General features: G+C 41.6%; 1 protein-coding gene across 1 annotated transcript; it reads left to right on the forward strand.

Annotated features, from left to right (window-relative positions):
* Positions 1–11,031: 11,031 nt before the first annotated feature.
* Positions 11,032–13,525, forward strand: LOC136442453 (uncharacterized). The gene is made up of 2 exons (XM_066439314.1): positions 11,032–11,253; positions 12,371–13,525. The coding sequence occupies exons 1-2, from the start codon at positions 11,093–11,095 to the stop codon at positions 13,518–13,520; spliced, it is 1,311 nt and encodes a 436-aa protein (XP_066295411.1). The 5' UTR covers positions 11,032–11,092; the 3' UTR covers positions 13,521–13,525.
* Positions 13,526–14,684: the final 1,159 nt, after the last annotated feature.

Below are 14,684 nucleotides of genomic sequence, written 5' to 3' on the forward strand. Positions count from 1 at the left end.
AGAGAGTCAGACTAGGCTTTGTCGTGCGTTGTCCTTAGCAACGGGGCTGAATCATGTGTTATGGGTGTATCATGGATTCGACATGTGTTTTGCTTCTGGTGAATTTGTTGTGTGTATATCTGATAGAGAAAGGGGAGGGAGAGAGAGAGAGAGAGACAGAGAGACAGAGAGAGACAGAGAGAGAGAGAGAGACAGAAAGACAAAGAGAGAGAAAGACAAAGAGAGAGAAATAGGTAAAAGTATCGCAATGGTGAGTCAAAGATAAATACGAGGGCCTTTTTTATAAACTCATTTTTTCCATGGAATAAGTTGAAAATTAGCACAAACTTTAAGGTAAAGGCACATATCATCTAGAGATTGAAATATGAAATATGACAATTTGAACAACAAATTTATATATTTCAGTTTCAAGAAGATATGTACCTTTACCTTTGTGCAAATTTTAACCCAGTCGATGAAAAATGAACTAGTTATGAATGTCTAGACGATAGAAATTCCTCCAATGATTGTGAGAGCCAATTCTAAATCTATAATATACACTCTTGTATTAGGTAGATTAGCCCTTAGCTTAGATATACATAGAACTGTAGTTATGTACCAGCCATACTTTGTACCTTGTACAATTGTTGCGCAATAAATTTACCATATAAACTTGCTTTACTTTTTGACTCGCCCTCGTTTGTTAACAGTCACAGTGGTAGAAGATACTCTTTGCATGAGTGTTCGTACCCTGTAGTCAAACTTTTAAAGATCTTGTTGTCTCACGGTCAGAAAGCGTACTAACACCACCTTGAGCAGGAATGATTAAGCTTTGATTAAACAATACGTTTCCGGATTCCTTTTTATAAAACAAATCTAAACGTTGTATATCTAACCCGGGCCTCCCACTGGGAAGTATAAGCGGAGCCCATATCTCACGTTCATAGCGTGACTAAGTCCTCCCTTCACCAGTCAATAGCCAGGTGCCTGTCTAAGTACTTTAAATACCCGGACAGTGTAGCTTTTTGTTTCCACAAGTAAACAGAGAGGATTAAACATACGAGAGTAGGTAAATCGGATTAAAGACGCCGGGACTGGCAGTTATTAGAAAAAGGGGGCGAAAGGTCTTGAAGTACTCAACAGTGTAATGTTGGAACAGTAATGCGATGGAGACGTCCTGTTATTTTTCGTTTTTCAGTTTGTTCAGCTAGATCCTGTTTCACGTAGTACCTGCGAGGTAGTGTGATAGAGAGAGAGAGTGTGTGTGTGTGTGTGTGCGTGTGTATGTGTGTTAATAGTCCACTCCTCTCCACACACACACACACGCACACACACACACACACACACACACACACACACACACACACACACACACACACACACACACACACACACACATACATAAAAGAAAAAGAAACAGAGAGAAAGAGAAAGAGACAGAGAGGGGGGAGAGAAAAGGGTAGAGAAGGGGAGAGAAAAGGGGAGAGAAGGGCAGAGAAAGAGAGAAAACACTAAAACAATACTTCCTTCCCTTTGTGTCATGTAAAAAAGAGAAAATTAGCCAGAAATTACTTAATGCGTTTGGGATTAAGACACAATACATCGATACAATCTTTATAATTACCAAACAATACATGTGGCTTAAAACGCAAAAAGGCAGCCGTAGAGGTCCCAAACGGCAACGCAGGGTAGAGTCTTGAAAAAATAAACACTATATAAAATATACGAGTACGATACTTTGCTATTCACTGATATGTAGTTTCTCCTTTAACGGGTGACTGCGCGTCGCAAGACAACTTGTTCCTATAAATTCAAGACCACCCGGTGTTGTTTCTGTTAATGACTTTAAATAAATAATCCAGTGGGATTAGAAAATGGCTTCTTGGATTTACGTTTGAACGCTGTTTGTAGTATGTATCTCTGGGGAAGGCACGCACCTGTAATGTAATGTGTATTTTATCATCCAAAACTTCCGTTTCTGTTCGACACTATGACCCAGCTAACACTTGCATTTCAAAGCACACTTGGAGAACACTCAGCCGAAGACAATAGACTCCTTTCCAAACACCGCGACCATTTTGAATCTGCTCTCGCGAGAGAACAATAAAGCGTGAACTCCGGAGATCACCCTTGTGGAGCGGTAAGATGGTTCGGATTAGAGATGTTTATAATGGCTTCTCCAATGGCAAGCAGTATCGAGTCATTTTCGGCGATGAATTGTGAATACTCGGCGAAATTTGGCGATGTATATGAATGCCACGAGTAGACAATGTTGTTGTGAACACTTGAAATCAATATTGGTCGGTAAAATTGTAAATTTCTGTCCATTTTCCACGTTCCTGTTGAGTGGTAGACCGTGCATGTTTCATACCGCGTGCTTGTAGTTTCCGCCGGATAATTTTAGCTCAACCCGGAAAAATTCCCACAAAAACCTACACAAATCGGGCTGGAATATCCGAATCCTTGTTGGTAAAAAGTGCGGTCTGTTTACACACAGGGCCGCGAAGTGACTTGGAATACCCAGCTGCGCCGGCGGTTTTGAATCATGACCAACGTACACAAGATTATAAAATAGTTACCAAAAAATTATGACATAAAAAGTAGAAACAAATTTCTAAATTTGCGCCAAGTGCTTTTCACTGATTTTCATAACACGCTCGCTCTAATTTAAATATACATATTTTGTAACTTCCGTTACCGTTTGAATTAAGACGTTCCTGACATTAGGATATGCCACATATAAGGTGCCAAACTGTCATTTTTATGATTACTTAAAACTTGTCTAGCTTTTAAAAACGGCAGTTTGGCACCTTATATGTGGTATATCTTAATGTCAGGAACGTCTTACTTCACACGGTAACGGAAGTTACAAAATGTGTACATTTAAATGAGAACGAGCGAACACGTGTGCAAACGGCCCACACATTAAGAGGGGGACACGGAAAAGGAGATATAGACACAAGCCCAACCACCCATCCCCAGAGAGAGAGAGAGGGAGATAGAGAGAGAGAGAGAGAGAGAGAGAGAGGGGGGGAGAGAGAAGGGCAGAGAAAGAGAGAAAGACACAAAGACAATACTTCCTTCCCTTTCTGTCACGTAAAAAGAGAAAATTAGGTGCCATGAATTACTTAATCCGTTAGGGATTAAGACACAATACATCGACACAAACTTTGTAATTACCAAACAATATATGTGGCTTAAAACGCAAAAGGGCAGCCGTTAAGGTCCCGAACTGCCATGCAGAGTATACGTAGAGACTAAACTACAGATAGAATAAACAAGCACATGAAAGACCACCTCATGTTGTTTCGGTTAATGACTTAATCCAGGGGGATTAGAAAATGGCATCTTGGATTGACGTTTAAACGAAGTTTGTCTATACTTTATTAGGTCCATGGGGAAGGCACGCTCATGTAATGTGCTTTTTATCATCTAAAACTTCAGAGAAAATTAGGTGCCAGAAATTACTTAATCCGTTAGGGATTAAGACACAATGCATTGATACAAGCTTGGTAATTAGTAAACAATAGATGTTGCTTAAAACGCAAAAGGGCAGTCTTAAAGGTCCCAAACAGCCATGCACAGTATACGTAGAGACTTTAAAAAAAAACTATAGATAGAATATACAAGGACATGAAAGACCACCTAATGAGGTTTCGGTTAATGACTTAATCCAGGGGGATTAGAAAATGGCTTCTTGGATTTACGTTTAAACGAAGTTTGTCTATAGGTCCATGGGGAGGGCACGCACATGTAATGTGCTTTTTATCATCTAAAACTTCGGAGAAAATTAGGTGCCAGAAATTACTTAATCCGTTAGGGATTAAGACACAATGCATTGATACAAGCTTGGTAATTAGTAAACAATAGATGTGGCTTAAAACGCAAAAGGGCAGCCGTGAAGGTCCCAAACGGCCATGCAGGGTACAGTCTTTAGAAAATAAACACTAGATAGAATATACGAGTACGGTACATTGCTATTTCTTGATAGGTATGTAGTTTCTGCTTTAATGTGCGGGTGTGCCTCAAGACAACTTGTTCCTAGGAATTTAAGATCTATTCTATTTATTCATTGGTTCAGCATGTACATGCCAGGGTTACCCAACTAGCCGTAGGCTATTTTGCGGCCATAGGACTGTAGGTTTTGAACCACTCACACCGGGAAGGACCCCTACTCTTTTCGATAAGTCCAGTGGGTTCTTAAACGTGCTCTATGTGTGGCTCTCCTCAAACACGGGACCCCAATTTAACGTCCTATCCGAGGGACGTCCCTAACCGAAGCTAGGTACTCATTTACACCTGAGTGAAGTGAGGAAAGTCGTGTAAAGTGCCTTTCCCGAGGGCACAACATCGGGGATATATCGGTGGTTTCGAACCCGGGACCTCTCGGTTGTGGGCGAAACACCCTACTGATTGCGCCACACGATGCCACGTGAATTTAAGATCACATGGTGTTGTTTCTGTTAATGACTTAATCCAGGGGGATTAGTAAATGGCTTCTTGGATTTACGTTTGAACCCTGTTTGTCACAGAATCGGTCTCAGGGGAAGGCACATACCTGTATTGTGCTTTTTATCATCTAAAACTTCAGAGAAAATTAGTTGCCAGCAATTACTTAATCCGTTAGGGATTAAGACACAATACATCGATACAATTTTGTAATTAACAAACAATATATGTTGCTTAAAACGCAAAAGGGCAGCCGTAAAGGTCCTAAACGGCCATGCAGTGTACAGCCTTTAAAAAATAAACACTAGATGAAAAGATATACGAGTACGGTACATGGCTATTTCTTGATATGTATGTAGTTCCTGCTTTATTGTGCGGGTGTACGCCTCAAGACAACTTTTTTTCTAGAATTTAAGATCGCCTGATGTTGTTTTTGTTAGTGACTTAATCCAGGGGGATTAAGTCATTAAATGGCTTCTTGGCCAGTAAATGGCTTCTTGGATTAACGTTTGAACGATGATTGTCTATCGGTCCCTGAGGAAGGAACACACCTGTGATGTGTTTTTTATCATGTAAATCTTTTGTTTCTGTTCGACACTATACGTTTATGAATGTTCCCATGTGCGGCCATAGGACTGTAGGTTTTGGTCCACTCACATCGGGAAGGACCCCTACTCTTTTCGATAAGTGCGGCGGGTTCTTTAACGTGCTCGAGGTGTGGCTCTCCTCAAACACGTTTAACGTCCTATCCAAGGGAAGTCCCTTACCGAAGCTAGGTACTCATTTGCACGTGAGTGAAGTGAGGAAAGTCGTGTAAAGTGCCATTCCCAAGGGCACAAAATTGGGGCATATCGGTGGTTTCGAACCCGGGACCTCTCGGTTGTGGGCGAAACACCCTATTGATTGCGCCACACGATGCCACGTGAATTTAAGATCACATGGTGTTGTTTCTGTTAATGGCTTAATCCAGGGGGATTAGCAAATGGCTTCTTGGATTTACGTTTGAACCCTGTTTGTCACAGTATCGGTCTCTGGGGAAGGCACACACCTGTATTGTGCTTTTTATCATCTAAAACTTCAGAGAAAATTAGTTGCCAAAAACTATGTTCCCTAAAGATCCAGTTAAAGAATAGCAGATTCTCAGGTGAAGGGTGGCCACACTTTTATTGCCATTTACAATATCGTCAAAAATACAATGTATATAAACATTCCAATCTCAGGATATTTAGATATTCATGTACGTCATGGATATGTGAAGAGTTCTATATCAAGATTGTTTAAACTGAGTATTAATGTATTAGAAAAGCCTAAAGAACCTTGCTGTCGCGGTAAAAGTGGTGTGTTTTGACCAACATAGATTACAAATTCTGCTAACGTTACTTTTGATAGTGTCACACACCGAACGATCACAGATTTTGTCGTCCTACATTCCGACAGAAATCAAAATGGCGGCGCTGAAATTTGCCCGGCAGGAAAATTCTGTCGCCAAGACTGCGCCAAAATCCCTTGAATATTTTGTTGTTGCAAGTTATCAAGCGTCGGTGTTAAATACCCCGGCAAAACACCAGATAAAAACTGTATCAATTGTTAACCGTTGCCGTAGCGACTGTAAAACATTTCGAACCCCCCTCTCACGATGGATAAGTCGGGACTTTGTACTGTTGTAGTTACGATAGAAACGTTGCTCGGTATGTATTAACGGTGGTTTCAAATTGGCGGGTTAAGCTTGAATGCGTGGTGGGAAGACTTTGGGGAAAAGGTTACACGGAGTAATGTTCAAGCAGATCTATCGGTGGCAAACAGTATCAAAAGGGCCAGCACCGGTGGCTTTTGGTATTGGTTGGCCCTTTCGATACTGCTTTGACACCGATAGATCTGTTTGGAGATTCACACAACGAACAAACAGACATGCAGCTGCACAAGCCAATCCATCCAGGTCTTCTCAAGATATGTTGTCCATTCGCATACATAGATACATACATACATACACACATATTTATAGAAACATAACGTTACATATGCTACCAAAACATAACATTCTTGGCGAAGGTGAAACGACTATCTTGTGACTGGATCTTAAAAACGGCACATTTCAACAGAAATAGGTCATTGGCAGCAAAATTTTTCATGCATTTGTTTTATACTAAATGTGTATCAAATTTAGTTCATTGCGTTTTTAGATTGTTTACATGCATGTTTGAGATTTAGAACTTAAGATTACCATAGGTAGTCAACATATTTTGTTGACATTTGTTTAGGATTAGATGATACATGATCCGGGATCGATCCCCCTATTAGACCCCCATATACTATAATCAGGCATACCACTGGAAAGTACATGTAGGTAGAATGAATCCGAGTCGCTAGTTTTATTTTCTGCATTCAAGTATAGAATTCGCTGTCCAAAGACACAATAATCGACCATTCACTAGCCTCCACCAGGCCTTCCTGAGGAGTTTATGAATGGTACAATTTGGCAAGAATAGGCTCCATAACTGGCCATGAGAGTCGGTCTGCAGCGGAAAGGTTAATATTTCCCCTTCTCGAAAATGATAAACTGTGGTGTCCAAACTCCAGTTGAAAATTATTCTCCCTATAGTCACTCTGAGCAGAGGCCAGGGCAAGGGACAGAACTTCTTGGAGGATCCACCTGGAAAGCAATGGGCAAGTTTCTGGCCTGAGCACGTAGGCAAGTAGGCAGGCAGTCAGCGTAGTTAGTCTTGTCGAGACCAAGCCATTCACTACACAGCTTTGCAATGGTACATCTTACAGAGACCGCTAGGTCATTACATATAATCCAGGATAAAGCCAGAAAGATCAGAGATCATCCTATAAAAGCTGACAACAACCTCAGTGATCTCTTGAACATAATAACGGGATAGTTTGTCGTTCTTATCGCTGGTTTGTTGGTCTGTTTGGCGGGATTCGGGGGCTAGTGTGCCGCCTTTGTGTACACACGTACCGAGGTCGTGCAAATTGCAAGTCCACGTCTTTTCAGCAGGTCTTGGAAGCTTGTTCGTGGGGTTTAGGTTCTCTGAGGGATTCCATGTTTTCTGGTTGTGTACAATGACAACAAAGACTTGTGCAGTAGCCAAGTGAGTAGAGTATTAGCTTTGCATTCGGAAGCTCAAACTTTCAAAATGATACAAATTTACTACTTTCTCTGCTAAACACTTTAAAAACACTTATGGCGTAAAGCAGAGGCTCGGCTCCGGCTGTTTTTTGACGTGCTCTCAGGGCGTTTTTTTCGGGCTTTCTATGTTGTCGTGGTTTCTCTATGTAAAGTAGGAAGCCCGACAAAAAAAGGCTAAATCCAGCCGGAACCAAAACTCTGCTTAGAAAAGGATACGGAAGTTAAACACACACCACTACTGGTGCACTAACCCCCTGCTGTAGTGCTTGCACAAATGTGTGGCCCAAGGGCTATAGAAACGAAGGTGTGCATCACCCTATACAACTAACCTGACTAAATCGCGCTCCTAGCGGCCGGCCCGACAGTAACTGCCCCCTAGAAAGCTCTGTGGGAGGGGGTCATTAACCTCCGCCAGCGAGAGATTTCGTAGACACGAGCTACCTATACCAATATTTGTGGTATCTGTAACTTGTATTAAGAAGTGTTATGTATATCTTCATAGATGATGTTGCGACTATTTCGTAAACACAGGCTACCTATACCATGAAAGAATAGAAAGCTGCAGGAAGGATTTTTAAAAACTTTTACCATTGACGACAAACCTAGCAATGCCATGACACATCCTTCATTCAAGTGGCTCTCCAAGTGATTATAATATAAGAGGAGGCGCTAGAGACGTACTTGTAAACGTACAATGACATACGATGTTTGTGCACCTTACCCTCGAGAAAAGGACAACTTTGAAGAAACATTTCCCCGAATTGCCGGATGTTTTTTCTGGTGATTCACAAAGAAAACACTTCCTCCAACTGTGTACACCTGCGGTACAAATCAATGAAATTTCGAGTTGAAAAGTCTTGAAGAAAAAAAACTCCGCAAGACACTGAAAACACAGGAGAAAGAAGCGAAATGGGAATGATATTCCCCCTTTTTATCCCCAAGTTTTGCTACTTCTTTTCAGTCCACAAATAGGACAGAAAGACTACAAATTACAAACAAGATTGGCATCCTAAAAAGACGTTGCCATGGCGACGATGGTTTCTGTTAGTGTTTTCGTCTGTTACTTCGAATAACCCACTTGCAAATAAGGACCTCATTTGCATAAGTTATATTGGATCGGATCACCTTTTTTACCCAACTAAAACAAGTTGTTTAAAGTATGAAAGTCTTACCAAAAATGTTATTGTACAATTTCCTTATAAATCATGTAAATGAGGCCCTCATATGCACGATTTATGTCTGATAAAGTCCACATTTACTTATCTTCCAAATGCTGTAAGATTGAAATCCCCATCATTTACCACTCAGTTATGCAAGTTAGCTTAATATTTGCATGATTAGCATATAATCATGTGAATAATCAATTAAGCTACCTACATACCAAAAATCATGACGATCCGTCGATCCCATCTTCAGTTATTCTCTTTTATAATTTGAAACAAAATCAGCTCCTGTAGTTGCCGTGCCGTGAACTAAAATTCCTGTGGACACATGCAGATTGTTCACAATACTACTGTTAATGCATTTAAGCTACGTGGTTTTTATTTCGCGCTAAGGGGAAATTGAGTGTTCGCGGTGGTGTTAATTTCGCGGCAGTGCTATAGTTACATACTGCTACAGTATTGGACAAAAATGTTCGCGGTGGTTTTAAGTTCGCGGTGAAACGGTTGCAGCGAAAACCGCGAACATAAAACCATCGCGAACATTTCTGCATTTACAGTATGCCATTGTGCTCGCCCCCTGAGGCGTCGCCAAAATGGCAGTAGGGTAGCCTGCTGTGGGCCTTGGTGGCTATGAAAATTGTACGATGATATGGCGAAATTTTAAACATGCTTCAAATCCTGTATCAGCTTATTTTCCGTCGCACGACGCTCAGCAATGGCTAATTTTACCTCCGATTCACCTGCAATTGACCCAAGTACTATTCTCCAAGCAGAGGTTTCGGTCGAGTGGGGTAGGGGTGTCCGGGATTTTTGCATCAGGGCGGGGCTATCCTTTCAGCATCGGTGTCGCTACCCCGCCCTGCCACCAATTAATTCATCGTTTGGCAAATCCTTTTATTGCACGGGATTATCCGCATTCCGCCACATTGGGGACAGTGTCCAGCCAGCTGCGATGGCCCCATCCTGCCTTCTATATTGTCTACTCTCAATGGCAGACGTCACTGCACGAAACTTTTCGACACAACAGAGTGAATAGCCTGGAAACCGTACCATCGGGGGCTCCCCGATATCTCTACGGCGCTGGGGGTTATCCCCGCCCGCCCAGACAGCTTAGTCCGCTCGGGATGTGTTTATGGTATTGGATTAGATTAGTTGGAACTCTCTATTGCAGCTAAAGTAGAAAGGCTGCGAAATTCTATATGACAGCTAAGTAGACAGGATGACAGAAACGGCACAATAAATAATAATAACTTTATTGCTCAACAATTGTACAAGGTACAGAGTATGGCATTCACTGGTACATAGATAACATTCTACTAGGCTAATCCGTCTATCTTATACAATATGGTGTACTAGTCTATCTTATACAATATGGTGTAGTAGTATGGGATGACAATGGGATTTTACAATTATTGGAAGCAATACACCCCTAAGCCGACCCCTAGAGACTAGGAGTAGGACCAGGCTACAGAGTGAAGGGAGAGAAACGTTAAAAATCCCGGACACTCCTACCCCACTCGACCGAAACCTCTGCTTGGAGAATACCCAAGTACGCTTATTGATAAGCCCATTCGCGGTTCCGACTACGCATGTGCAGTGTAAAAGGTAAAGGCCCCCGAGACGTAAACAAAACTCGTCTGGGCGTTGTTATGCAAATCTAGACAATGTCGAGACGAGCACTGTTTACAAGCCAAGGGCCTTCACCTTTTACACTGCACATGCGTAGTAGGAACCGTGAATGGGCTTATTACCTGACCCTATCGTACGATGACCTACGAAGTTTGTTACCACGACTTTATATACCTAAACTATCATACCCGATTTTTCTCAAACGTACGACGCACGGCGCTTTGGTTACGAATAAAAAACCCTATTGCAAGTACATCGTGCAATGTCTGTGATTTATAGTCTCTACGTATACCGGACTAACTACGCCAGCCATAGGGAGAATATTTGTCAGGGTTTCATTGGAAGGCTCCGAATGTGGTCTTCACCGTGGACTGACTCTACTGGCTAATCGTTTTTCTGCCGAATTCTACGATCCGTACGCCCGTATTGGGGCCTGATGGGGGCTAATTTGTGATGACCGTAGCTTAAAAAAGACAGACAGGCCCTGGAAAAACGAGTTGTCGAAAATCTTGATTTATTGTGCACGTGGCACAACATGTGTGAAGATACTCTTGGGAAAGCTTCTTTGAAATGCAAAGTAAGGTAGATTAGATTAGATCACCTGAGAATTATTTCCTTGCAGCCCATAAAGCTACGTATCATTTTCAATGTGCTCTAGACGGAGTGTGGTCTACACCTGTCTCATTTAGTTTTCTTTAAGACATTTCGTAAGAAATCCTTGCAGAGAAGACAATACAAAATGGACAACGTATTCGCAGACGTAGATACGCACGCCTTACTGTCGATGGAAGACAAGGAGTTGAAGATTTACCGACAAAAGATTATGGCAGAAAAACAACAACACGACTGGGAAATGAGACTACTGGAGAAGGAAAGACGACTAGCTTGGAACTCCGACAGGTGAGAAGCCACCAGTTTAGTTCCAATCCGTGTAATTGTTTGACGGAGGCACTGACTCAGCTGGGTCTCACCACCCTGTCGGAAAGGCGCGAAAGACTTTGTTTGAAGTTTGGCAGATCCCTGCTAGGTTTCCAATTCGAACACTGGCTACCGAGTAGAAGATCCGAAATCTCGGGTAGATGCACACGTAATGGGCACAAACTGAACATTCCTAGGGCAAATACACTGAGATTCAGTAACTCACCGATACCGTACCTCACGAAACTGCTTAACCAGTATGGTTACTGAATCTTGGTGTGTTTGCCTTGGGAGTGTTCAGTTCAGTAACTAGTATATTTTTTCTGCACCATTTTTGCGAATGTTGCTAATTTTTTTGAGAAACAATAGTGTCTAGAATGTGTTTTATGTACCGGACTTTATATATGAATGTGATTGTATGTACGCCGACAGCAGTGTAAATTGTGAACGTACTGTACATTGGTCTTTCAATTTAGTGTATGTAAACTGCGACAAGGCAATAAAATACATCTTATCTTATCTTGTTATATCGTATAATCATAAGCTGCAGTAAATACTTAAGTAAGTAATAGTTGTAACAGAAAAGCTGTGCAATTCATCCCATACGGCTGCAATACAGGCTTTTATTATACCTGCTAAATTTTTGCATTTCACACCTGTGTTGCAGTGCAATGTGAACCAGTCAGAATTGCATTGAGGAAGGTGACAGATGGTCACTGAAACGGTTGAATAAATCACTTGTTGTGTAAAAAGAGCATTTTTATTCAGAGTTTGAGACTGCTGTTAAAGGCAACCAAAGCAATGTTAGGGCCCAAAATAAGGAAATAAAAAAGATGCTGAAATCTTAATGGTAGTGACATTTACTAACACTATATTTAGCACATTTGCGTAAAAACTTTAAACGTACCGTATGATGATTCAATCAGTTTCGTGAGTCCTAAAACCCTGGCGAGTTCTCACGTCATAACGACGTCATATTTTTGCATGATGGACGTCGCTATACATATTGTGATAACGTTGTTTTATCTAGAGATTTCCCGATTTTCGGGCCCTAATATTGCTTGAGTTTCCTTTAACATTTTCTATTTCAAAACTTCAGGGTCGAACAGAGCCGACTGGTGTCTCGTCTGGAGAACATTAACAAACGCATTCAGGAGATAAACCAGGAAATCTCCAGGAAACAGACACAGGTGATGAGAACGTTGCTTTCAGACCCAAAGCTACCCTTACAAGGAGAATGCACACACAAGAAATCGTCGAAGAAATCGGACAAAAACGAGAACATTACAGTTTTAGCTGGTATGCCATTTCTGTCTTCAACTTGGCTGGGAGGCATGGGGTACCTAGAGGGGTTCCAAGACTCGCAAGGCAGTACCCAAAAGCAAGGAGGTCTCAAACTTGACCCTGACGCAAAGCCCTTTAAGAGTCCAGCAACTTCCATACCAGAGCACCCTTCCATACAGCAGACACGGTACCATATCCCCGTGGTAGCTGAAACATCCAGTCCCTTGGAAACAAAAAACAAGGACGCCTCGTCGCAGAAGTTGCCGTCAAAAGATAAAAAGAAGAACGTCGTCCACAAACGTGCTGCGGAAACCACCGACGAAGACGCCAAGGAACCAGTCAAACCCAGACTACCTCGACGTCAAAGTATGGACCCAAAACTTCTCGCATCCATCTTGAACGTTGATGAATATTCAGTTCAAAAACAGAACCAGGTTTTCCAGAGGGTGAGACTGAACTCAGACGCGGCTCTTAGAATAATCGCCGACGACACGCAAGAAAATCCAGAAGGAAACGAAAAGAAGACAACGAATAAGATGGCCTCGTCCAAGCTCCAGCGTAGAGCGAGCGTAGCATCCATGCATATGTCGAGTGACTTGTTAAAAGTCGGCTTCCCTGATTGGAAGGCTAGGGAAAAAATGTTCCCGATAACGTGGCCGAACACCAAGCAGTCACCGACTGGCTGCAGTTCCGTCTCTCGGGACAGGAGAAACTCCCTACCGTCTGTGTCTTCCACGACTCACGGCAAGTTTACGAAGCTGGGTTCAACTGCTCCAAGAAGGAAGAGAATCGTTTCGACACCAAATATGAAAACCACGTCGTTGGACAAGCTCGAAAACGTGGTCGAAGAAAGCGAGGAACACTCACACAAGTTGGAACGGGAGGCAACCATGAAGAATTTGATACAAAGTGTCATGTCGATCAATCGCACTTTTCCAATATCACTACGGAAGAAAGAAATATAGAGGCAACGGTTTCAAGACATGACATGGCAAACATGTCGTCACAGGGTAAAACTACGTAGTAAATATTAGAGAATCGTTTTCTGTTCTGTTAGCTATGTTTCTTAGCAGGCCTGTACGTTTGGGACCGCATTGTACGTGGATACCGTTCCCTGTAACAGTGTATATTATGTAAATACTTTTCCTTTGGGACCGCATCTGTAAGCAGCGACACCTGTGCTGCAGTGCAATGTGAACCAGTCAGAATTGCCCTAAGGAAGGTGACAGATTGTCACCGAAACGTCGGTTGAATAAATTACTTGGTTATGTAAAAAAAAGTATTTTTATTCAGGCGTTATACAGTTTTGAGATTCATAGTTAATTTGCTATATTGGTACTCATAGTTAATTCGCTTTAACGTTTGGAGGGTGACAAACTTGGATATAAGATCCCTGGTGAAATGAATTCCATCATCGGAGTGATGAAAATTCAAAGTTTAGGTCATTTGTTTACATAATAAGTTAGATGAACATAAACACATTGTCTAGCGGGTACAAATGAAACGTTGCCGTACGATATGAACGTGTATGAACGTGTTTGAAACCTGGGAAGTGTTTTTAAAATCGGCTTTGTTTTTGATCAATAGTAATGGACTAGTACTAGTTCAACTGCTGGTCTTTTGGGACACGAAATGTAATAAAATGCCAAAGGAATGTTCAAGATCAAGAAGTCGTCACAAAACAAAGTCATGAAACATTTTGTTCTGGAGAATATTTGTTGTTCTGGGTCCAAAATCCTACAACAGGGCCCGGGGCCTTTAAACATATTATATGTGGCCCAAGTACATGTAGGGTTGTAGGTAATTAGACTCAAGAGAAGAATAGTGGCAATTACATCCTTGTAACATATGTAAGTTAGTTGAAGGTGTACATCACTTTTGCATAGATAATGTAAATATGCAGGTAATTTGCATAATCTATTATGAAATGTAAACATTATATTCAGCCAAAAGAAAGGACTGTCACAAATATAGTCTATGTAATTTCGGTAGAGAAGACCATCGTTTAAAATAGATTATGCTAATTACAGACATATTTGTGTCATCAATAAGACATGATAAAACAATAAATGAGGTATGAGGTCTCCGAACTCTTTTGTTGTCTTAAACATTTTGTTGTGCTAAATCAC

Source organism: Branchiostoma lanceolatum, chromosome 9, assembly GCF_035083965.1.
Source record: "Branchiostoma lanceolatum isolate klBraLanc5 chromosome 9, klBraLanc5.hap2, whole genome shotgun sequence".
In the NCBI taxonomy this organism is placed as follows: Eukaryota; Metazoa; Chordata; class Leptocardii; order Amphioxiformes; family Branchiostomatidae; genus Branchiostoma; species Branchiostoma lanceolatum.

Bases quoted from the DNA above. Each gene is read 5' to 3' on its own strand.
- LOC136442453 (XM_066439314.1), top strand. From the start codon at position 11,093: ATGGACAACGTATTCGCAGACGTAGATACGCACGCCTTACTGTCGATG. The intron at 11,254-12,370 runs GTGAGAAGCCAC...TCAAAACTTCAG, and splicing joins CTAGCTTGGAACTCCGACAG to GGTCGAACAGAGCCGACTGG.